We start from the raw sequence: 25114 nt of genomic DNA, 5'->3' as shown, positions 1-25114 counted from the left end.
TTGAAGCTTGAAATAAATTATGCAAATCCACTGTGTTCTGATAACACAGTATCACCGCGAGTAGCTGAATATTGTAAGATGCAGCTCTACAATCAAGAAATCCTTATAAAAATAGGGCATTGAGGTGAAGTCTTTTTATTATGTGGAAAAGTTTTCAAAAAGTCTTTTGAAGATCTTTGATCCAGCTTTGAAATAATTTTGGTAGATTACTATTGTACGAAACCCATAATTTATAGTAGCTGACCTAAGCTGCTCTTTGTATAACAGCCATATATGAAACAATAGCAGGAAAGTGAAAAACACAAGGGGAACTAAAACTGCTCTGTTTATTATTTAGCTCATAATTACATCTTCCTTATTTAATCTTTTGAATCCTGGCATGTTCTTAATAATACAGGTTCAAATAATATTTACTATACACAGGAGAGTTAGTTTTGAGTAACGCATTTAGACTATCCAAACTTTGTGTAACTTGTGACCTTTCCCTAACCTAAGCGAGGTCTATTTTATACAGATCGTACCAGATAGACGGTTTCTCTATAAATGGTGAAGTTGCTGCCAAGCTCCCATTGTTAGCTACTTCATTTTTCAACAGGCACACTTTAGGTTCCTATCACACCACTGTAAAGAGCAAGCCCTTGAGGTTTCTTCTTTTGTCAACGTAATAAAACGGTTATTTCTTAATAACCTGCAAATCCACAACAAATGGCCCTTTGTGGCTTAGAATAACGTGATAGGAGGGTTTTTTTGTTTGTTTTTACAGGCAGCCGCCTGTTTTATTCCATAATATTAAATTAATACTTGAGCAGCATTTGTCTTAACCGATTTATAATCTCATCCTTGAAATTAACAAAAGCATGTTTCTAAGAACTGTTATTCTCATTCCATATTCACTGTCTAACTGCAGAAGATCCCTTCAGAAGCTATATAAATAGCGAGACTACTTCAGCTGAAGTAATAGGAAGAATCGAGTTCAAGTCCTTGTACTTTTCGTTGACCCTTGAGGAGTCGTAATCAACTCTGGTGAATAAGAACAACCTGTAGGATGTACAAGCTTTTGCCAGAACGACTGTGGTTTGAAAACGGGGAGCTAGCCATCTTTTCCCTTCTGAGCCAAGTAGATTTTGGCACAGGAGGAAAGCTAAACCTTCGACTTCAACAGAACCTTCTTGCAGAAGTGCTGCGCATGCTAGGCATGAACTTGCAGAAAGCAAGTCTCCATAATGAACGAGACCGCTGTAACAGCTAAGTTCCTAATACTGGCTATGCCTATTTTCCAGTAGCACAAACGCACTCTTAACTTAGTCCTTTGTACAACTCTACTCTCAATACAGGAGTGACTATACTACACTCGTGCTCTGCTCTGTGACCATTCCCAGCCTGCAGAAATGACCGGTATTTCAAACCAAGAGAATGAGGAAAAGCATCACAATGCTTCTCCGGTACAATGCAGTGTGGAAATTTGAGGACAGTCTGCTTGGTACCTAAAGCTGCTATTTAAATTAGAGTAAGAGCAAAATTGCTTGAGATGGTGGGTCAGCCCAAATGCATACAGAATTGGAGACGGCACTCTTCAGATGTAGTATCAGAAACAGAAGCAGGCGGTAGAAAACACAGGACAGACTTTTCAAAAGGGAACCAAGGGCAAATGGAGGATACTGAATAAATACACGTGAAACTGTTAAGAAAGATGGAAAATTAAAAGGGGAGGATTATAAAGGCAAATGCAAAGAGCTATGAATAGTCTTCTGTAGTAGTCTAGATGGTGGAGAAACCCAAAAGCAAGTACCAGGAAAGAATGACTTTTTGAATGAGGGATGCAACAAAATAGGATGAAAATTATTCATGAACTATCAGTACTATTAACGTGATAAAATAGTAATGAGGTAAACAGAGTAAGACATGTGGTCCTTTTTCTTCAGCTTTAGATCAGAAATTTTATTCTGCTCTGAGCTGGCCTTAGGGAAAGGTTATTAAACTCATACTAATAACGTGTCCCCAGAATACAGGAATGGTAAAAAATGTTTTCTTTTTATACTAGAGTGTGACCCACCATTGTGCTGTTCCTCCTATACAAGGAAGTTTTAATTCCCTGTTCAACACAATTACATCAATTCCTAAAGCTCAGAACAGGCCTTATTACAGTGCTTCTAAGAGCAGATGCTTGGCAAGTCTATATATGCCAGGGAGAACATCATTCAGTTTTATGCGCACTTCTGTTTTCTAGCTTGGCATAATTCATTAGCACACTCTACAGAATACTCCATAAAACTGGATTTGGCGTTAAGGTTAACAACAAACAACCCACAAACAAACAGTAGTCTCTCTTTAATATTAAAGTTGATGTTTACATCTTATAGAGAAAACACACAAATGAGGTTTTTTTGCAAGATACAAGTAGGAGTAACAAAGTAGTCTGAATTTTTTAATGTTCTCCTTTCAGCATTTAAAATAGTGACACAGCGTAATTTTTGTGGTGGCAAAGCTTGTTTGATATCATGTAATGAAATCAGTACAGTATGTACACTTTTGTGGCTTATTTCATCCTCGTTCTAATACAAAGATTCTTAAAGGGGGCAATATATAAAGGTGACGTCAAAGCTTTGATTAAAGACAGCTGTACTGCTTTCCAACCTGTTATGTCACAGCATTAGGTAGACGAATAAATAAACAAATACAAGCCTAACCTGATTTATCTGTGTGTCCCCACATAAATTTGTTTAATGTAAAAACAAATAAAGCAAAGCTTTGATGGAGGTTGAGCAGAATTTTCAACATCTGTGCAGATAAATTTAATTTATTCAAAAGGAAAAAGCAGCATTAGTGCATCATGTAAAAGCTGATTTAAATGATTTCATACAACAGAAAGCATATGCACTAGCTAAAACAAATTCAGTTTGCCTTTAAAACCCATTTCACTCAGCCAGCCATTACTTCTGAATTTTCCACTACAATAAGGTTCAGTTATTTCTTCTTTTTTATTCTCTTCTTGATTTTACACATTCTGCTAACCTAAACCACAGTTAAAAGTCCCAGGGGCAGCAACACCTTAAATGCAGCTTCTGCGCAGCATCAGGCAGGTACACTTCACAGATTGCTTCTGCGTATCTTTACGGGCAGATCCTTAAAGCTGGTCAGGTAAAATAAGCTAAGCACAATACCTTAAATGGTTGAACATAAATCAGTTACAGGTGTTTGAATATTTTTTTAAAAATAAATCTTTCCACTATAACACATTCAAACCCAAGAAAATAATCTCTATGCAACAATAACTCACTGTAGCGGAGCTATACTAGCTTAACTCTGCAGCTAGGGACAGAGTACTAGGAAGACTGAAGATATTTTTTCCTGAAAATTAAAGGTTAGTCAAAATGATAAACTCCTGTCTAAAACTTACCAGAAAGTGAGAACTACAAATCCAAAATAAAAATACTGCGTATGCATCTGAAAACTATAGCTGGAAAAAACTGAATAGGATTAATACCCTTTCTTTTAACTCAAGGCAAGACTGTAAAAAGTCTGCATGTGATTTCTGAAATCATACAGGCACAAAAAGTATCACCTCAGCTGAAAAAAATGCTGAATATGGACTGTAATGTTTTAAAGACCCTTTCCTTATGGAAGAGGTTATTAACTTGTGCTTTAGGGAGACTGTTATCACACCTTTAATTCTACAACAGAATCCGTACCTCTGCTTAACTTCTCTGAAAATCTGAACATGGTGAGCATACATGCAAAACCCTCATTAACTTTCAAAAATATTTTGTCCTTTCCTGAATGCCAGTTAGCAAAGAAAAGAGTATTAAAGACTGTCAAGCCCCAAAAGCTACTGTCATTAAGAAACCTCTAACTGAGAGCACAAACCTGAGGCCCAATACTGACCCTCTGAGTGGCGATGAAGATGGAAACAGAACGAGATTGAACTCCTCAAAACTTCAAGGAGGGCTAACACCCACCTCAATGTACCTCTGATCTCAGTGGTTCCAACAAGAGAAAAACAATGCTCTTAGAAGAACAGATAAGTACGCAGTAAGCTTATGCCCATTTGTGTGCTTTATTTGTCTTGTGGAACTGATCCAGCCTGAAGCAGTGTTTTATCTTCTTTTTACTCCCCTTCTTGAACACCAGGATGGTAATCTTCTTCAGAAGTAACCCACACAGAGACCTCCTGCACATTGTTCTTTCGGACTCTAGTACACCAGAAAATTGCATGTTACAGAACCTACAGGGGTCAAGACAGAGTCCTTCCTTAAAGTCAGTTAAGAGAAAAATTCCTGGGTGTAGATTCCCTGGGGGGTGGGGAGGAAAAGACAAAACACAAGTTATTTTTGAGTCATTAAACTACTTATTAAAAACCCCACAAAACTAACCCCAAACTTCACAGGCTTATATACAGAAAATAAAACCTTGTGCTTCACTTTAACCCTCCCTAAAAATCCCCTAACTTAGATTATTTTTTAATTGTTAACTTGGGGTTCTGTTGTTGATTTTAGCAATCAGATAGTGACAAAACACATATACCAATTATTCTCTCGAAATCTGAATATTTACTGTAACAGCCAGAAATCATATGATCATGTCTTACCACTTGGGCTTTATGAGCTATGCATTATATTGTTTTAAGCCCCAGAATAACAGTCTTTCTTTACCAATTTTTCACATCAGTGTACGCGTTTCAGTCAGATCACTAGCACTGAATAAACTTGTGAGCGAAACCATAAAAAACCCACTTATCTTTAAAGGTGACTCTGTAACAGGGATAAGACCTGAAAGTTGCACCTTTCAGCCTCTGCATTTTTGTCTTTGTTTAGAATCCTAGAAGAAGCCATCCGGAAGGAAGAAAGATTACGAGTATCTAGAAACTAGCTGTTTGACAGAGACAGAAATGCTGATAATGAGTGGGTTGTGTCTGTCGTTTTTGGCTGATCACAACAGAGGTCTGAAGCAGAACAGAAACTCTTGATATGTTTGTGTAAAGAGGCAGTAGCATAAGGGAGGGCAGCAGGAGTTCAGCTGAAGTTCAGGGCAGATGCTGCCATTAGTTTACACTGCAGGAAAGTAAAATTGCTTCCGGATTTACCTCTTCCTCCCAACATCAGCACTGAGCCATGCTGTGTCGCAGAGTCACAATGTCAGTAGGAAAGCAGTCTTTTAGCAGGATACCACGTTCACGGTGGCAGTCCAGCTCTTCAATAAATCCGTACCAGTAGATGACTAATCCGGGCCCAAATCTATCAAGCAAAAAAGAAAATGAACTTACGTGATTGTGCTAGGTGAACTTGAATTCCCCACCTCTACGATTCCAACACAAGTAAATCTGTTAATTTCACTGCAAAATGGGAGAGTATTTGACCTCCATTTAATTTGCAAATTTTAATCAATGTTGAACTGATATATGTCATTAATACCTGATTCCATGAATAAAAATGCTATTCAGGGACTCAAACAATCCACAACAGAGTTTTGTTTTTTCCTTTGAATAATCTGCACATACCAGTACAAAAAGACCTGGGCCTTACATATTAAACATCATTTAATAATTTTGATACATAGAGAAGTCTCTCTTGCCATGCACTCCGCCTTTTCAGATTTGGGTGTGCAGGCATTAAAAATACAGGGGTTTATGCAAGTCCCAGTTCATGCAAATTATAATACCACGAAGATAACAACGAATCCTTAAAATACAATCTCTACAATGAGCTATTATTCAGGTAATTATTAACGTAAAGCACAATTCAGAAAGAAGTAGAAAGTTTCTGCTGTAACGTCTCTGAAATGTGCCTGAGGAATTCCTCAGCTATTGCTAACTCTGACTGATCCCCACCAGGCAATCTCAGGAAGTAGCCCCATGGACTATTTTACCCATCAGGAAGTTCAGACCTTCAGGCTGGGTTCATAAAGAAGTAATCACTATCAATCACTGTGTACTGCGATATGTTTTGCACATCAGTTTCACGTTTTTCCTACTGAGAGCACTTAATTAAAGGGCAGCACTACTTTTGGTGTAGTGTTGCAGGAATTTTACAGTGAAATCATAAATTATGAATGTTGGGTTAGTAAAAGGATGTCTAAAAACAGAACTGCTTTCTGTAGTCTAACATTACAGCAGTCTGTACAACATTAGGCCAAAAAGCTTTTTCTTTCCTTGATTTATTATATGCTGTAGTGAACTTGCCAAAAACAACAGTGCAGGATGAGCTGTTAGATACCGTCTGTACAAGAAAAAGTTCAATAGAATGTCATGTAATGGTTTATATGCAGAGCTGTGCTCAGGACTCAACCAATATGGCAGCCAACTTTTGTTAATGTTTAATTATAATAAAAACGTGTTGGGGGGATGCACGGTAACCTAAATGTCCACTTAGCAGACAATACAAACACTCAAAACCGTGGGTAGTGCCAGACCGGCTTCATTAGGGTGGTTTCTTTCCAACAATGGAGGGAAAACTCTACTTGATGTGCTCATGTAACGGAAGAGGCATCAAAGGAAGAAGAAACCCCTGTGGCTTCCTCCTGCAGTTTCCATTAGATACGGTAGTCTTTTGCCCGAAACTGCTGCACAGCGTTGTAACATTTCGGTTTATGGCTACTGCTCTTCAACCTAGAAGTGGCCGCAGTTTAGCGGCAAAGTAAATTACCCCTCAGCATAGCTGAGGCGACGCTGGCAAACGTGCTTCTGGCAACTGAAAGATGATATTTAAAAGTGGAAAGGTTAAAACTCTGACAAATCCAGCTATACTAGCTAACCTATTCAAACACGTGTAGCACTGAATAAAGCGCAGACTAACAAGTGGCTCATACGGAAGGAGGATGCTGCCTACACCCAATTCCCACGTTTTCTCTGGCTGGCCAACAACTTCAGTCTCTACCGTCTCTGAGGGCTTCTCTCCGTTCGCCTTTGCTGAGGTTCACGTGGGGCCGAGACGTGCAGGACCTCACTGGAAGAAGGAGGCCGGCTCGCCCAGCAGCAGCGAGGAGCGAAGGGCAAGCGAAGCCGAGGACTGATGCTCACTGCCTCCAGTGAGAGGCAGCAATTTGCTGGTGCAGGACGGGTCCGCTTTTGTTATTCCACAGACTACGTATCTGTTCCCACATCAGCCAAACACAGACAAGGGATAATTGGGTGGGGAGGTACTTATGTACTAACCAAAGTTATTTTAAAAGCAAAGATCCTCAGAAGACAGGGAGCAGACCTTACAGTTCTACTGGGCTATTTTACACAAGGCAGAAGCTATGAAACGTGCAGGAGTACCTACTCATTATAAGCGCGTGTGCCAGGTAGAAGCTTGACGCTAACGAGCAGCTGCTCAGCCCAAGTTTTGAAGGGCTCATTTTGCTCTGTGTGGCAGACTGAATCCCCCATCCACCATAAAACGCATGGGGCACTGTGCTTAAGTCATTTGTTGTTATTTTTTGAAATTGTAATTTTTAATAAAATTAGTATTTTGAGACTTCGCAAAAGGCTAATTTATGTCTTTCTATCAAATCATCACAACTCAAGCACAATTTTTCAGGAATATTTTGTGCTTAAAAATTATGTTCAGAAAAGCCAAATTTGATGCTAAACTTTATATAAAAGAACATCTGCATACTGTTAATTGCAGGAGCAAGTACATCTTCAGCGTGAAAACATCCATCAGTCCTGCTTTTGACTGTGTTATTATAGCAAAACTATTTGCCCTGTGCTGCCCAGGTTGCACTTTTTTCCACTATAATGCATCATTCCTTCTATTATAGCTCTGTATCACACAGACCATATGCGTGATCACATAAAAACCATACCATACTTTTGTTTAAAAACACTTAAGTGCAGTACTTAAGACCAAAATTAACTTGTTGGCACATTAAACATTTGCCACTGACTATCGGGAACTCCTGCTGCTAAGTGCTAATTTCTCTCTCATTAACGCCCAGAGTTGGCAAATCACAAACAATGCCACTGGTTAATTACTGCTGCCTTAATGTGAAAAGACACTTAACCTTTTTGTGTAAGGGGATGAGGTAGGGAAGTGTAACCTAGACGAAAGACCTGTCCTTTATAATTTGACTCCTTCCAAAGTGCAGGTATGATACTATGAAGAACAAAACTCAACTTTGTGAATTACAGAGTAAAGCTACAAATTTATTTCTGCCTCAATCATAACATTTAACAAGTTACTGACTAACCTTGGTTTACACAGGAGAATAAACTAAAACCACAGAGCGCTTACTTAGTATTGCTATGGAGAGGGGACTCATTTAGTAGCTCTGAGAAGGGGAAAAAAAATTTGAATGTACCAAATGGTTCTAAAACTATATTGTTACTGTGGGCAATATAGGCCAGGTTATCCCATTTCATATGAAAGGCACACTGGAGAAGGTTTAAGCTTAAAACGAAAATCAAGTTTAGAATGTAACTAACTATGGACTCCTACGGGTTTTCCTTTTGCTCAGGAAAACTGTATAAACCCCTAAAAATGTGCTTAACTTGTATTTTTCCTCCCCTGTCTTTAGTTCTGAACCTGAAAAGCTTAGGTGTGAAGAACGTGGCAAAAAGCTACACAAAACTGTAGTTACTTTTAGAACTTTAGTTTTATATTGTGTTTCTTTTGAAAGCTGAAAAGGAATCCAAGTAACTAAGGTTTCATTAATTCCATGCAGTAAAAATAGAAGAGACAGGAAATACAGACACAAGATTCCTTCACAACATAAAAAACACAGCAAGTGAAATTTGTCCGCACAGGTTGCATCAGTTTAGTTACCTATCAACCAATAAATATGTAGTTATCATTATATAAATCCTTCTTTAGACATTGTCTAGCTTTGACATTAGAAGTTGTGGCTACAAGGCAGCCGAAGCCAATCTAGCTGCACCTCAGTGCGGGGTCAGAGTGCCAGAAGTGCCAAAAAGGAGGCAGACAGGCTTACTGACCCCATGGCATGGCAAGAAGAGATCAGGATTACAAAAGCCCACGGATTAATTTAGGCCTAATTTAGACTTTCATATAGAAGACTGAATTTAGTCTAAGTACTAAGGACAGCAGGCGGTATCTTTCAAAGAATCAACTGAAGGATTTGAGATAAATGCCGGAGATAGGAAAATAGAGTTTGAGTATAGTTAAATATAGTTACAGTGCTTTAGATAAAACTTATGTCTGCTCATACTACTCTAAATAAGTCAGCTTTGCACTAATTTATGAGTGTTCAGAGGATCTTTTGTACTGGTTTAATGACACCAATTTTGAAAGAAACCCATAGTTAAAGGAGTATAGATTTGTACATCAATAATCCTGGGACACTGGGCTTTGCTCTTGGAAAGGAGCTGAAAAGCCAGGAAGGTAAAACTCAGATAACCCAAAGCCAAATGGTTCTTTTTCTTAAAAAAAAATAAATCACAGCTTTGTATAAGCCAAGGGATCACTTAAGAAATAAAAGGGAAAAAGAAAACTAAGTAAAATGTGAATCTGGGTTTAACTTGCCCTCCAGTTGAACCAGTTTTGTGCTAGAAAAGAAAAAAGACTTTTATTTATTTATCAAAGTGGCCTAGTAGGCTCACACATATTCTACTTCACTTCAAGAGAAACTACTTTCCAGCAATGTCTTTTCTTCTGAAATGTCTGTGTGGGGTCCATACTAGCTTCTAAGGATTTGCCTAGACATGTGGCTGTTGCGAGTGGATTTTTTCACCATCAAAAAGCCTTGCATGTGGTTTTATGAAAAATGCGTTTTCAACACACTGCTCGATACTGAGCAGAAATGTAAAACATCTTGCGATTGTTTTAAAATAAACGTTCACTTTATTTATCCTTAGTCTATTTGTTATAAATGGGTTGTATGCATCTCAGCATAATAGAAGTAATTTTAATTCCAAGAGACTCTCATAATGAAATACTGGCATACGGATTATTATTTCTAATACGCATGTATTTAAGCAAATATTTTATCAAACGGATTTAGATGAGTATTCACATTATACAAGAGCATAACACTCTACCTGGTTGGTGGTTTTAATTATGAAGGTCACATTTGAATGTGTTTTTGAAGGACTGCATTCTGGTCCCTCGCTTTTTAATGTCAGATCATCAACAGTGCCAGCTAAAAAGCCGGCTTTGCTTCCTTGTTTTTCTTTTTAAATATCAAGCAAATTAGACCATTACCACTTGTACACCACTACTTATTTCCCGGGAAAAGGGAATTACAAAAATTCACAAATAAATTATTACGTTCTAAGTAAATTTAACATGGTTCTTGAGAATCACAGTTGTCTGTAAACTGGTTTTACTTGTAGTACTAATAAACCCTGAAGATATAGTAACCAACCCCCCTATAATATCTAGTAAGTTTACTGTTTAAGGATTCACAGCTTTATTTTAGTGTACTTGTAGAAGTCTCATTTGTGTCAGTGGAGGGAATTTAGATACTGGCAGAGCTAGGCTATTAGGCGACAACTGCAGACCACATTTTCAAGTAAGGTCAATTGGCATCAGTCAGCCAACTTCCTTACGTCTAGACCAGTTTACTACTGCTGATGACACAGCATTATATATCTTGGCAAACATCTAATAGCCACTGCTCAGAAACTGACTTTGATTAGCAAGAAATCTTCCATTGAAACAGCTACCACACGCCTCATTCAGAATAGTGTATAACAAGGTACTTCTGCTACTGTTCATTTAGATAGAGTTTTGAAATGAAATAAAATCAAATCTTGTGCATAAAGACAGTCCATTTTAAAAAATCTGTGCGCAATTTAAAGGTAACTGTGGGGTTTTATTATCCCTGTCACTCTTTAAATCCTCCACACACTTTTGTGATCCAGCGACACACACACACTGATTTCAATAAAAGATGCCTTCAAGGCATTACACAGCACCTTATTTCTTTGACTTCACCAAATCTGGTTGAAAGAAAGAAAAAAACTTCAATACATAGTAAAATCAAGTAATCGAATGATATTTTTTGCTGTAAAAATCTGATCCTTAACCTGTAACTCAGAAGGCTACAATATTTTTGGGCCCAACTCCCTTAAGCTACTTAATATTGTCGTCCTGCAGCAGCAACTGCACAAAAATATATTTGCCTGCAAATGTGGGTCAAGAAGTTTAACAAGGTCTGATCACATACGTTTAAAGATAATAGGAAACTTGTCCATGGCAGTAGCAAGCACTATATCAAGCCTCACACACAGAAGTTATCAACATATTATGTCTCAAGGATCCAGGCATCCAGTTTATGCTGCTTAAGGTAAAATTAAGCAAGTAAAACCTAATCTGCTTTAAGGTTTGATGTTACCACAGTAGTTGGAGGAAGTCTTATTTTTACTGAAGACAAGGAAAAAAATTAAAGTCTATTAATATTCTATGAGACTCCCATTTCCAAGGAGGTTTTTGACTCAAAAGTGGCAATTTCTTTTGGGCTGAGAAAGGTAGGCATTTCCATGAATGCCAGATATTAATGTTATATGCAGTTGATGTGGAATTTGGTGTTGTCAGGCGAAAAAAGGTGGATGAAAACTACTATCAGGTCTCTGTCTTTATAGTCACACCTCTCTAGGATATGATTAAATCTTAATGAGGTTTTTTTTTTTATACTAGCTGTCTTTTTATCTCTGCAATGAGACTGTTAAGGCATCAATCAAATAGGTTTATAACATGATTTAATTGCTTTTGGCATTTGGAGAAATAAAAACAAATCAAGTGATATTTATGTGGATATAAGAGACTATTTAAAGTATTTTAGAATTTTGCATAGCACAATTTTAAAATGCATATTAATAGAATGCACCAAAACTGTGCAAGTCACTGTCATTAAAATATTATAAATACAATATAACTTTTAGCTGCATAATACATTTTTAATAAACAAACTGTCGAAACACATTACTCACACTTATCATTCAGATCCGAGTACTGTTCTCCAGGCAAATAAAGGATTTCTGTAATCCTCAATGACAAGTTAGGGTTTTTTTAAAAATATAGTTCTCATGGAAATTAACTTTTAAAAGCTATGATTAAATAACATTAAGGTTACACTGATTTACAAGGATCAAGGCTTTCTAAGTGAAGACTGATGCAGTGAGTGAGAAAGAAAACACATACTGGCTCAAGGCAGCTTGTCATTAGGACAAGAGAGCCTTCAGTGAGCTCTGAATTTCTCAAGTTTTGTTGGTTCATGTCTTAACTTCTATTGAAACATATTATTTTGTTGTTTATTAATAGTATTGCAGATGCTCATCTCTCAAAGTGGCTGTGTGTGCTTATGGTAGAACATTTTTCTTTTCAGTCTCAGGATCTTCAAAATCAGATGGGTGCTTTGCACATCACACTGTATGGTTCTGTGCTGTGAAGAGAGACTATAAGGTGTCCCTTATGCCTGCACTGCAGGATTGGGCTGATGTAGTGGAAATTAACATGGTACTCATATCAACATTCTAGAAAAGAAATTGTTAATCCTTATACTGTCGGACTGTTTCATGGAAATTACGGCCAAAGTTGTCTCTGGCTTTAGTGGAGATCACTTGGGTATGCCTTTTGGAAAACAATGCATTTTAGTGGCCTGGGAAGTTAGTTCCAGTATCTAACTAAAAGAGATAATAGACAGTGTTCCAGGTACCTTACTTGGTAATTTGGAGATAGGTCCAAGCTTCCCTGAAATATAAGCATCTTATATCACTTAACCATCTCAAAACCATCTCAAGTGACTTCAGGCACCCTGGATGATGGGCGTAACTAAGCAAAAGCAGCTCAACCAAAAAATCTCAATCTGAAATGCGCAAAGAAAGCTTTCTACATCTTCTTTTTCAGAAGTTTCATAAATTCCTTTCTGATGGAGAGAGTCTAATATTCTATATTAGCTGTGGCATCTACATATTTGTCTTTTATAATTCATGGTTAGCACATTGTTTTACTGTACCTCTACAAGTGCATTAATGTGTTCCTGTTCACAGCAGCAATACCCTTCCGTCCTGCAAGATGCAATGTGATGACTAGTTTACTAAAGCTATGCTACTTCTATTGAAGTTGTGCTACTTGTGTTTACCAGTTAAGGCACTGCAAGAATGTTGCTATCCTTTGAAAAGACGGGGACAAAAGGTGGTTGTTTGCATTACAGAATTATTCCATATATTGTCGCTGGAAGCAATCCTTATGATTAAACCCAGGCAAAGAACGGTGCTTCCTGAGGTACTTGCTTGTTACTCAGTTTCCCTAAGAAAATCTTATGCCATTAGTTCACTCTCCAGAGACCGTCGATGCAAGGCCGCTGTTGTTTGATTCTGCACATTTGAAGTTGCGCTGAGAGGAGTTACTGAGGTTATTTCAAACATTTTGTTAAACTCAGAGCAGTCCTCCCAAAGGAATGCTTGGCTGCAAACTACCTCTTATCCCGGGTGACAGAAAACATGAGAAAAGCTTTTGAGTACAGTTAGACCGAGGTCCAGGCAGCCGTAAGTGCTGGTCAACTCGTGTTGCCATTAGGTGATTAATAGTTGTTTATTTTTAGAGCTGGAAGTAACAGGCCATCCGAAGGCCAGTGCAAGATGATATCTGAATAATCTGTGAGTGCCTCATAGTTTGCAGCAATCCTTTCTTTCTGTGCAGCTGTTTTTCTAGTGACAGTGCTTGCCACAGTGACAGGATATGCTAAAAGTGCATTTAACAGGGGATGCAGAACTGCTTTCACAGCAATTTATTTTTGTTTAATAATTATTGTAAAATAGAACCAAACTAATCGGAAAAGTTCAGAAAATTTTCATAGCAAAAATGTTGATAAATAAATGTACTGTATACCTGTGTGTTTAGCATTTGCCGAGTATAAATCTTGGACCCAGCATTAAAGCTACCTCAAGACACTTTGAATGAATTATTAGACAACTCTGTACCTCTGGATCCTTATACACAAATATACAATAAAACAAACAATGTAACAGATGAATTAACAAATGGAGGACAGCTCGTTTGGGCTTCCAACTTCCCAGATCAGAGAATTAGTCCAAGACTGGATAGTAAATCACACTGAGTATCTTCACACAATGTTGCTTAGCAGTTAACTGCCAAACACACTATTGTGCATAATTGACAGGCAGAAATATTTTATGTGTGATGCTGTACTTAAATTTACTGTCTCTTAAAGTGTAAGTCACCTATCCATATTAAGCAGGGAACAGATGAAAAAGGAAGTACTATGTCTGCTGCCCATTACTGTGGCACCTGATGCCCACCCAGAAGGAAAGCCAACACCTCCTCTGACCTGGAATAGTGTTGCTGCCTTTGGAATCTGCAGGCAAACTGTAATTCTGCCTGGCATTCACTCTTTTCATTATGAATCTATCACTTAGGTCTAATGCCCGAAGCTCTTCAGCTTGTCTCCCAGTTGATACGTATACCCAGTATCTGTACAATCCAAGTTGGCTCTGCCCCACTTCGTATTTGAAAATAACTTGATTTTTAGTTGTTACTCGGAAAAAGAGTGCATCCTGAGATACGTAAGTCTTAAGTAGCAACTTGTTATCACCTGCAAAATATCCAGTCTCTCAGAAGACTACAAGAACATTTCACGTGGTTTTAGGTGGAGACTTTAGGAGACCATCAAGGCAATTTGTAGAATTGTTACATTAATTATTAGATCAAGTAAGTGCATAACTGGGGATGTGCAAAGCAATCTACTTTCCTTTTCCACAAGGAACAGCTTTCTGTCTCCTTCACTTTATAGATATATACATATACACACATACACTCGTTATTTTTATCTATCAGCCAAACACAGCTCTACTGCATGCACCTTCTGAAAAATTCATAATGCTATTTAGATTTATTTACAAGTTATTTGTTCTTTCTTAGTATATAACAACAACAGAAACAATTTCATTTCAACTTTCTTTGCTTACTACACACTGAACCTTTTTGGGCTCACCATTAAGGTACGGAATTCTGTTCAAAAGGAAGATACACAAATGTACATTGCCATGTAAGGGAGCCTAGAAGGAGGGAGAGGAAGAATCAGAGGAAAATGCTATCACTTGTGAAGGTTTAAAAGCAATAGCAGGTTAGTCGAGATAGCCAGTACACATTACAATCCATGTCTGATGAGAATTGAGCCGGAAGTCTGCAACATGATAAAATCACATTAGTATGAATATTTTCCCTCATATATGTTGAAAATAGTGGAAGACAAGTTGGACTCTATATTCCTGTGGGTTGTTTTTTTTTTTTTTTAATCTTTGCCATGCAATTGCTAGATTGATCTTGTGTCAAGTCACTTACTCTATATATGGCATTTATATGTTAGCTGTTCCCAAAGATGGTATGAAAGTTATTATCCCAATAGCCACAAGGTCTCTGTGTTAAATATAGCAAAATCCTTTTAGACAAATTCAAAACAAACTGAGAGTGCCTATAGTTGTTTTTTTTTTTCCTAAAGGTCAGTATAATATACACACTTGTACTATTCAAGTGGAAGACACCATAAAAACTGCTGTACTGAAAATGGGAGTGTAACGTCATCAGTGGGTAAGATATTAATAAAACCCATGCAAAATGTTGCAATATTAACATTATGTGTGATACAAAGATTTTCACAGTTTTTGCTAGTTTAGGTGTCTGGTAACCGTAATTGTTAAATATTGTTAACATTTTAATAAAACACAAAAGAAGAAAAAATCCATTAAGCATAAAACTTCTAGTACTGAATAATCTTTTTGCCTTAACTGTTTCTCTTACTCAGTTTTGTTTTATTTTATATGCAGTGTATTTTATAAAAGAACATTGTTGGTTGGCAGTCTTCTAAGGGCATCAAAGATAGCACCAGCAGTCTCCTTGTAAACAAAATAGAAAAAATATGAGTTATTGAGCTGCTAGTCCTATTCAGTCCTGCTCCCTTTAAGAGAAAAGCAAAACTAATAGGAAAGAAGAGCAACAACAAGAAGAAAAATAATGAAATGCAGCTTTTCCCTCCAAAGATAGATTAAGCTTACAAATAAGCAGCTTGGAACATCGTGAACAGCCGAACACCAACCAGTTTTACCAACCTTTCTGAGACTTGGCTAACTTCCACCTGAGCACAGTTACCTTCTTGTTTTTTGGTTCTTACATTGCCTAAAAGCTCAGCCTAAGTACATTAAATGATAAGATTCCTATCTGTCGTGAGCAGCTGTCTTTCCCTTTCCCTTGTCAGCCAAAAATTGCAAGGAGTTTTTTGTTTCTTATTTACTTTATAAAGTGCTTATTTTCTGGTGTTCTCTCTGTGTATGTGCTTACAATGCCAAAGCATGCCATCCGTTCAAAACATAGTGAAGGACAGAGGTTAAAAATGGCTCTTGAATTCCATGGCTGCTGTACTCTTACAGGAACCTCCTGAGAAAGCTGTATCTCACACAAAGCCACTTGTCATGAACAGCCATAATGCAGCTTAAGGAGAGGCACTGACATAAGGTTTCCATCTGCTCCAACCTGAGCACAGATCACTGAATAGGTTGAAGATGGGAATGACACCTTCAACTTGAACTGAGTTATGGAAGCCCAATATAGACAATAAAAGATACTTAAGATATTTTTCCTGTCGGTCCCCTCAGTTTATAGCACTCCTGCAAAAAAGGGGTGTTTCTCTGTCTGGTGAAGCTAGACCGTTGTTAGCTGGAAGGCATAAAAAAAAAAAAAAAAAAAGAACCAAACCCAAAAGAAAAAAGAAAGAGAAAAGTAGAGTCAATAAATAAGCGAGAAGGAAGAACAACTGCACCTCGTTAAATTAAACAGACAGTGAACATTTAGGCAATTTGAACTATTTCCTTCTAGGATCTCTCCATACCAACCCCTGACTTTTGCCAAAGATTTGAAAATCCCTTACTGTACCTTTGAGGCATCAAATTTTTTATAGAGTTGTATTTCTACACTTGAGATAACTTATATACACAGTTTTAAATAACTGAATTGACTTAAGAGGTAGGCCTGTGCACAACAGACTAGTACACCTTAGTTATTAGATATTACATATTACTACCCGCCAATACAAATACACTCAGCAAGTCTGGCACCATCTTCCTGAAGAATGAGATGAATTGGCAATGGGATTTGGAGCTTTGCAGCACCGAGTCTTTGCTATGTGGAATTCCTCTAATGGCAAAGTTATTTCCATCAGCTACTGAGATGCAAACTGATTATCACTTGAAATAGTGTGGTATGTTCTGTCTTAGTTCCAAACCCAGCCACCCAGTCAAAAAACCCAGCTGCCTCATACTCCTCCTCCCGTCACAAATATCTGACAGCACGATGTATAAATGGACACAGGCACATACATTTTTTTCCCCAAGCCTCCCGGGGCCTAAAGCACTAGGCTGAAATGGTAAAGGAAACTTGCACTTCTCATACAGGTATTGTATTTTTGCTGAGGGTAAATAGGACTTAGAGACCGCAGTACCTCTCCCTCTCCACAACTGCTAAATCCACATTAACATTTTAAAAAGCTATTTCTAAAGCCATACCAATAGATTAAGCATTATTTTTAGTTAAGTTCAAAGAGGAGAAAGAGTACAGCTTTGCCTGCTTTACCTGATTTCACTATGGCAACAGCAGAAAACCGCTAAATTCAGGAGATTAAGAAAGCTATAATTCCAGCTGAACCAGCAAAAATAAGAATTAAAAATTAATTTATAATTTCTTGATTACCTACAGGCATTTTTGAACCATTCTTTAATTAAAAAACATCAAGTCAGACCACATATAAAATGTTAGAAATGGTATAGAACAGTACAGAACAGCTTCTATTTGCTTAAGTAATGTTTCCACTTTAATGTACTTATTTGCTCTCATTTGCTTAACATTGCCAATATTTAGTACTGTGCAAATTTATGGAAATCTGACTTTAAAGAGCTTTCTGGTACTGAGTGATTTTTGATTTTTTTAATATACTTATACTGATGTGACTTCATGAGTTTTTGGAATATATGAAATATAACTGAGTAGCACGTAACAATGTCTTGTGACATGCTGTGAGGTAATACAGGCAGTAACATGTCATCATTGTGGGTAAAGTAAGCTGATCGGTTTTACACTGGCTTACTTTGCACAAGTCTGTCCCATGACTATAGAAAAGGATGGATAAAACTTGATAGATTTGTAAACTTTTTCCATGGTCATTTAAGGACAATTGTGCATTTGCACAGTACCTTGCTTATATAACGCAGGAGTTGGGAGATTGTCTAATATTTATGTTAGAGGAACCCAAACTGTATTTCACTTTTTAGAAAACAAAACAAACCCAAACCAGATACTATATTTGGATTGCTACTGTGTAAATGCATAATAAACAAAACCTAATAAAAGAGCAGATATGGTGACAGTAAAGGAAAACTTTTGCCTTGTTAATATCACTGTCTAGCAGCCATAACCAATCTTAGAATGTTTGTTGTCTTAAGTAGTAAAGATCCAGAAACTAAACCGAACATTTTTTAGCCAGTGTTCAAGTTATCCACTTTTTTACCGCCGATAACTATTCTGACTTCTGTACATGATCTGCAATTTAACTAACATGCCTAAAATACTGCTATAGTTCTTTTCAAACCTACACATAGATATACGGCCTGTAATAAAGAAATGATATTTCCCTTTGCTTTCCCACAGGAAGAAGGAATCAATCTGTGTAACAGTTGATCGGTAACGGGACGCAAAGTGATGCAGCTAAGGAAAGGGCAAAATAATCCCATGAAGTACTGGGAGAGAGATTTTCAATAAAAATCTAGAAATATTGCATTTCCTTTAAGACTTGCTGAGCCCTCAACTGGAAACTGTAGACAGGTCATTCAAGAAAGACATATAATAGCCAGATACGGAGCAAGGCTACTGCAATGTCCAGGGAAATGAAGAGCTGCTCATAGGAAAGCCTAGATGAGTTTGGCCTTTCCAGCCTAGGAGAGCAAAGGCTGAGAAGAGGTGTAGTTGTCCTCCACCAACACATCAGGGAGACCAACGCTCTGGGTCTAGAAAAAGCTTCCAGAGAGGGCAGTGGGACCAAAACACTTTAAATGCTTTTAAAATCCCACTTGGTAAGTTTAACAAACAGGTTATAAGACACAGGTTATAAGACAGCTGGGGACGAGACACAGTGACAAAATTTTACACATTGGTAAAGTCAGTACATGAAAGCAATAATACAAAATACTCTCTCAAGCAATTTGAAATTATAACACCACTGCTAACAAAGTTTAACACAGACCCAAATGTTTTGTCCCTACCTGAGGAACAAAGACAAATGCCTGTATAAGATGATGTATATTTATAAAATGAGATACCAGAAAGTTATTCACAATGCAGGAAGATAAAGAATGTCAAAAAAGATAATATTAAAGGGAATCTAAATGAGCAATATGAATCTGAACCATTGTTTATTTGCCCACAGACATAGCTCAATAATTTCGTTTTCATAAATAATAATGGACTGTCTGATTTTTATCAAAGGTAACATCTTCAAATTGCAAAGGTTCTCTAGGCTTGGAAGATAAATACATAGACAAGCAAACTTCTCTAATTGAAGAAGTATACACAACTTTTTAAATTTCTCTTTTTGTCTTTACAACACATACACACAACCTCAAGCTCTTCTGGTTCAGTGTTATCCAGGTTACTCCTGCTTAATCCTCAAGCCTAGAGCAAAGTGAACAATCAAAGATATATAGAAAGAAATGTAAACAACCACCAAACCTCAGAAATCTGAGTAGTAGCTCCATCACTAGTTCCCTGTCCTGGTTTTCAAGGAAAAAGTATTTTATTATCTGTAAGCATACCCATGCCACTCACACACTCCACTGTAATTTTTTTTTTTAATTAATTTCTAGATTCCTCTTAAGGTTCTGGTTGTAATGTACATAGCTCATTAAAGGTTCCTGGGACCAGGTGACCGTCTCCTTGCCCCTGACCCACCTGGAGACGTGAACTCAATGTGGATACTGCAGTTCATAAAGCAGAGCAAATCTAATGGTAAGCGAGGGCATTAAAGTCTCAGCGGAGAATTCTCACCCGTCGAACAACCTCCTGGCAGAGCCAAGTGTGACAGGCGGGCTGCCCACTCGCGGAGTGTAAGGCAATGCCTGCCACCTCCAGCAAACTTGCCCGCAGTAAAAATGGCTGAATAGGGCTGAACATTTTTGCTTACAAATAGAGCTTAACTTAACAGTAAAACTGAACAAAGCGATAGCAACTGAATCAAATGTGACAGCAAAACCCCCTTTTACGCGCACACTTTATTACGGTTCTTAACTTCACGTTTGTATAGCTAGTGAATTTATGCTTCAGCATGTCTAAAACTGAATTACAGAGACATATACAGTGGTAATTCTCTTTACAGTCACCTACCAACTGAATGAGCAGAAAAGAGGGTGACTTCCAGAAAAAAAAGAGAGTACACTCAACTCCTTTGTCTTCCCTGTCCAGTCACTTACAGAATGAAAATATTTACTGTAAGTATGAGCCATAAAGTGTCAGAAATTAGATTCAAAGTGCAAAGAAAGAACTGCCTCTATCTACTTCCATATACTGCTTTTAGCAAGAATCCTTTTCATATAACATGTGGTTTTGGGATACTTAAACAAAAAATAAGAGGCATGAGAGAGGAAAAAAAGTTTACAGAATATACTGTCACAGTGGATTTAGTCTTTGTGAAGACAAAAATGTAAAAAGATACGCGAAGCAGAAGTGTGGTGTGAAACACCTGGACAACAATTAAAATAAAAATCCAAAAAGCATTATGTTAGAAAAGCAGAGAGTTAAGCTACAGTCCTCATTCAGCAATAACTGGCACTTGCCAACAAACTTGCAATGAAGGCTGATGATAAATAAGCAGATACTAAATGATGACACCTAAATGCTTGCCCAATTTCAAAAATATAAATGGTCTAAGATAAGTTATATGAGGAGCAAGCCTTTTCTGACTTTGTATATAGGGCTAAATAAAATATTATCTATTTTTAGGATTTTTCCATAAAACAAGAGAAACAAATTCAACAATCTTGGTGTACTATCAGATAGGTGAGTTTAAATACGAAGCTCTTAATTTACAATAAATATTTTAGTTTGACAGTTTAGCTTTTTCAATGACTAAGAAGAAACAATCCACGAATTATAAAATTAAATCCCAGTTTTTAAAATACTAATTGGAAGAAGTGAGCAAACTTGTTTGGGATATTTCTGACTTATTACTCTGTTAAAGAGATCATCTTTAAACATATCGTTTTTTGTCTTGCCCAAAGACTAATTATTACAATGCCACCTTCACAATAAGTGAAGGGTAAATATTTGGCTCTCAAGAAGGGTCTTATGGGAAATGTGTACTATGTTTACTGTTATTTGATGATGAAACGTCAACAGACTAAAATACTTCTATAATAAATTATTTCCATTCAATAAAAGCATCAATAGTTTGCCTGGTTTTAAAATACAATTTCAGTATAATGCATTGAAAGAAATAGCACTAATGTAAAAGCCCTGCCGTGTGCATTAGTCCATATTAAACCACAGCCCCCTCGCCCCCTGCTTTAGTGTACTCTTAGAGGCCTGACAAACCCACAGCTACAAGGAAATTCAGAGATCAGACTAAAAATCTTTACTTACCACTTTGTGCCTGGATATAATAATTCACTGACTGTATTAAGCATAGGCCAATTATTCTGAATTCCCTGTCTTTGTAGGTTTAATATAAACCCATTACAATAGAGAGTATCTTAAAAAAAGAGTGCCCAACGTTAAGGACATTGCGCGCACACACACACATATTACATAAAACTGTTTATATATGTGGTCTTTTTTCAGAACATGTCAGGAGCAAATGGCTTTGATTACCTCACTAAAACACAAATAAAGAAATATTGACCATTCAATCAAGAGTTGCAGCCATCGGACTGTATGATAGGGACTTTCCAAATACAACTGAAGAAAATGTATCTCATAAATAATGCTCTGCCCATTAAGGTAGTCAACTGATAGTTCACAGGATGCAATGTGAAAAAGCAAGGTGGTCAGCATGATGAGAAGGAAATTTTTGCAATAGTTCAAAATGAAGAAAAAACATTAATGAATAAAAAATTACTCTTTTCTCAATATTTAATCTCATTTACTACTTCTGATTTTTAGCCCTGTTTTGAAGCATTCTGTCTCAGTCATGATTCCCTTACATGAATGGAAGGTAAACAAATGCACTGAAATCTCTCATGACACTAAAGCATCTCACAGTCATGTATTTTAATTTCTGGCATACATTATGATCCGTACTTAATGGATCCTCTGTTCTTACGCCATTTTGATTATATCAGCATGTATTTTAAGTCATTGATCAGCAACTCCATTTGTCTTTTATATCATAATTTGACATCAATACAAGAAACAGGATGAGATGCAAACAAATTATATAGAATTACTAAATAATAGTTGATCATCAACTATATTTGTGATGCATGACTTGTCAGTACCGGATTTAACAGTAGGTAATGAATGCTTCTTTGTACTGCACTCCCAGAAACTCAATAAAAGCAAGAAAAAAGCGGCTTTCTGAGTAAAAAAAAATTGCAATTACCAGCTGCTAATCACATCTAAGGATTATTGGTCTTTCTTTACTAAGAAGTCAGGGATGGACATTAGTTGCCCTTCATAGTTGTTGTTATCAGTGACTTGGTGATCTCAGGTGGATCTCTAGTAAACAGCACTTCTAATAAAACCCAGCTGTAACTGGAATGCTCTTGGAATTCAGCTTGGTCCCAGGAAGTTACTTTTCCAGTTGTTACTCCCAACTGTACAGACACCAGAGAAGCAGAACGTACTGTACCTCTATTTGGCTGAGCAAAATCTGGAAACTCAAGCCTGAACATTCAATCTGACATCAGACTAAAACCAAAGAGTTTTAATGCAGAGGTTACCACAACAAAAGAACTCAACTATGTTTTGATTTAGCAACATTAAAATTTAGCCATTTTTGATCAAAATTTAAACACTTGAAATTTTTGAAGAAGTTTTTCTTTTAGTTTGACGAAACATGCTTCAGCACTAAATGGCATTCCCCCGCCTCCTTTCTTTAACGTGTTGGAATGTGGTTAGGCTCCCTCAACTCTAATGATGTACTATAAAAGAAGTAGGAGGAGATATGATCCTCCAGAGCCACAACAGCCATCCACGTTAAATACAGTGCATTGCGGGGCTGCAGTTGTTGCTTTATTAAAAATTACATGAAAGAAAACATTTCAAGTTCACCCAAATAATTGATATATTCTCAGCTGAACTGAAGCAGACATTTCACTTTGACTTTTGTAGCAGAAATGTTGAAACTTATGAAAACTTTGTTCTCTGTCCAAAACCGCCCCCAACAGCCAACAAAAAATTCCTGAAGAAATTTTCTGGAGTGACAATGATTATTTTTAAATAAAGGAAAGAAGAATACTACAAGAAATCAAAGAAACAGGTCATTTTGGTATCTGATAACAAAAAGGAATGTTTTGGCATAAATGAACTTATCTCCACTGCAGTCTGATGAAGTTTTTCAGATTTTTAGTACTTGCTTATCTTTGTTAATACACTCAGGCATGCATATGTCTTCTGAAAGGTCTGCTTTAATGGCTGAGCTTTAATAGCTCAGCCGACAGGAAATGTTAAAAAGACACCAAGAAATTATTATTAGCAGTAGTTTGCTTTCCATGAACAATGCTATCTACTTTTAGACCTCCAGAAATGCAAGGCTGATCTGTATATTAAAACAACCCAAACCCAAAAAGTGGAAAATAGACAAATGAAAAAAATCCAAAAAACCCACCGCGAAACTGGAGGTAAGCTTCATAACAAAAGAAAAGTTTTCAGCCAGACAACTTTAACCCAATATTTATTTTGCACTTCACTGTTCTGTCTTTTAACTTAAAGTTGTTTATAAATTATATGTGAAAAGATTCCTGGGGAATAAGCTCAGAGATAGAGCTAACCTGATGATTTATATATTGCTGTAGTAACGTAAAAAAGGGGCATAGTTATATATACATTTATATATACATGAATGTATATGTATATATAGGTGAGAGAGAGTATGCTCATGATGGGATGCCCTATGCTAAATTAATCTTGGCTAAATTTCATTTTTCCTCATAATAAGGCATATGTAGTGAGACTTGAGTAATTTTACAACCAACTTTGTGCACGACCCCTGCTTTCTAATCCATAAATTTTGCCTTCTGGACAATCTGTGTTAAAAGAAATAAGGTTTGTTTCCCACCCCGCACCCCACCCCCCCACACCCCCCCCACCCCTTCCCAAGCAAGTACAAAGTCATCACACTGATTAAGGAAAACTATAGAATAAATAGGAATAATTTGCTCTTCTCAGAGCAAAGTGTGACTGCTTTTAATTATAGTTTCATGGTATTTACCTGAATTCCATGAGGGCAAATGCTTTCTGTTTAGAATTAGTTTCATCAGGACTTCAACACAATGCATAAAAGGAATGTAAAATATTTGTTTTGGGGTATTTTTTATTTTTATTTGTTTTGTAAACCAAACAGATCGTACAACTTATTTTCAGTGTAGGAGTTGATTCCATATGTGCAAAATCAACATGAATATTGTAACACAACTTTTATTACAGCACAAACTAAATTTAGCAAGACATTGAGCTGAGTAGAGAGAAAGTTGCATATTTTCTGAATGACTGACTTTTAAGAATAAAAAAATATGGAAAGCACTGTTAAAATGGGTATTTTTATAATATATTTATAGCTTGGCAAAAACCCAACCACTCTACTTTTCATACACTAACTGAAGATCATTGCATAATAGTTTTTTGCTTTCACTAATCAGTTTGGAAAACTAGTTTGGAACTTTATTGCTCTCCTGGCCCAAACCCTTAATTTGTTAGTCTGATTTCATCAATGGGTAGAGACATTTTTTGTGTGCTATCACTATCCTTAAGCTTAAACAGCTTTCTCCTAGATGTTTAACCTCTGATGTACCTAGAGAAAACAATTGTATTTGCTCGTATTTAGCCCACTTACTCTTGGATATATTAGGACAAACCAGACATGATGTACTGCAGACTGCACTTTTTTTTTTTTCTCTACTGAAAGTGACTGAGCACCTGAAGCGCTTAATTTGGAGGATAATACTTCAGTTGCTTTAAGGAGGAAA

General features: G+C 37.0%; 1 protein-coding gene across 1 annotated transcript in view; it reads right to left on the bottom strand.

Annotated features, from left to right (window-relative positions):
* Positions 1 to 2979: 2979 nt before the first annotated feature.
* Positions 2980 to 25114, bottom strand: part of CDIN1 (CDAN1 interacting nuclease 1) — a 126210-nt gene continuing 104075 nt past the window's right edge. The window contains exons 11-12 of the mRNA XM_059819441.1: positions 5081 to 5231; positions 2980 to 4289 (exon numbers count right to left, since the gene is read on the bottom strand). Coding sequence (XP_059675424.1) covers positions 5096 to 5231 — 136 coding nt within the window. The 3' untranslated portion in view covers positions 2980 to 4289; positions 5081 to 5095. The remainder of the gene's footprint in view (positions 4290 to 5080; positions 5232 to 25114) is intronic.

The sequence above is a fragment of the Gavia stellata genome, chromosome 7 (genome assembly GCF_030936135.1).
Source record: "Gavia stellata isolate bGavSte3 chromosome 7, bGavSte3.hap2, whole genome shotgun sequence".
Classification (NCBI taxonomy): Eukaryota; Metazoa; Chordata; class Aves; order Gaviiformes; family Gaviidae; genus Gavia; species Gavia stellata.
This window is presented reverse-complemented; position numbering and strand designations above follow the sequence as displayed.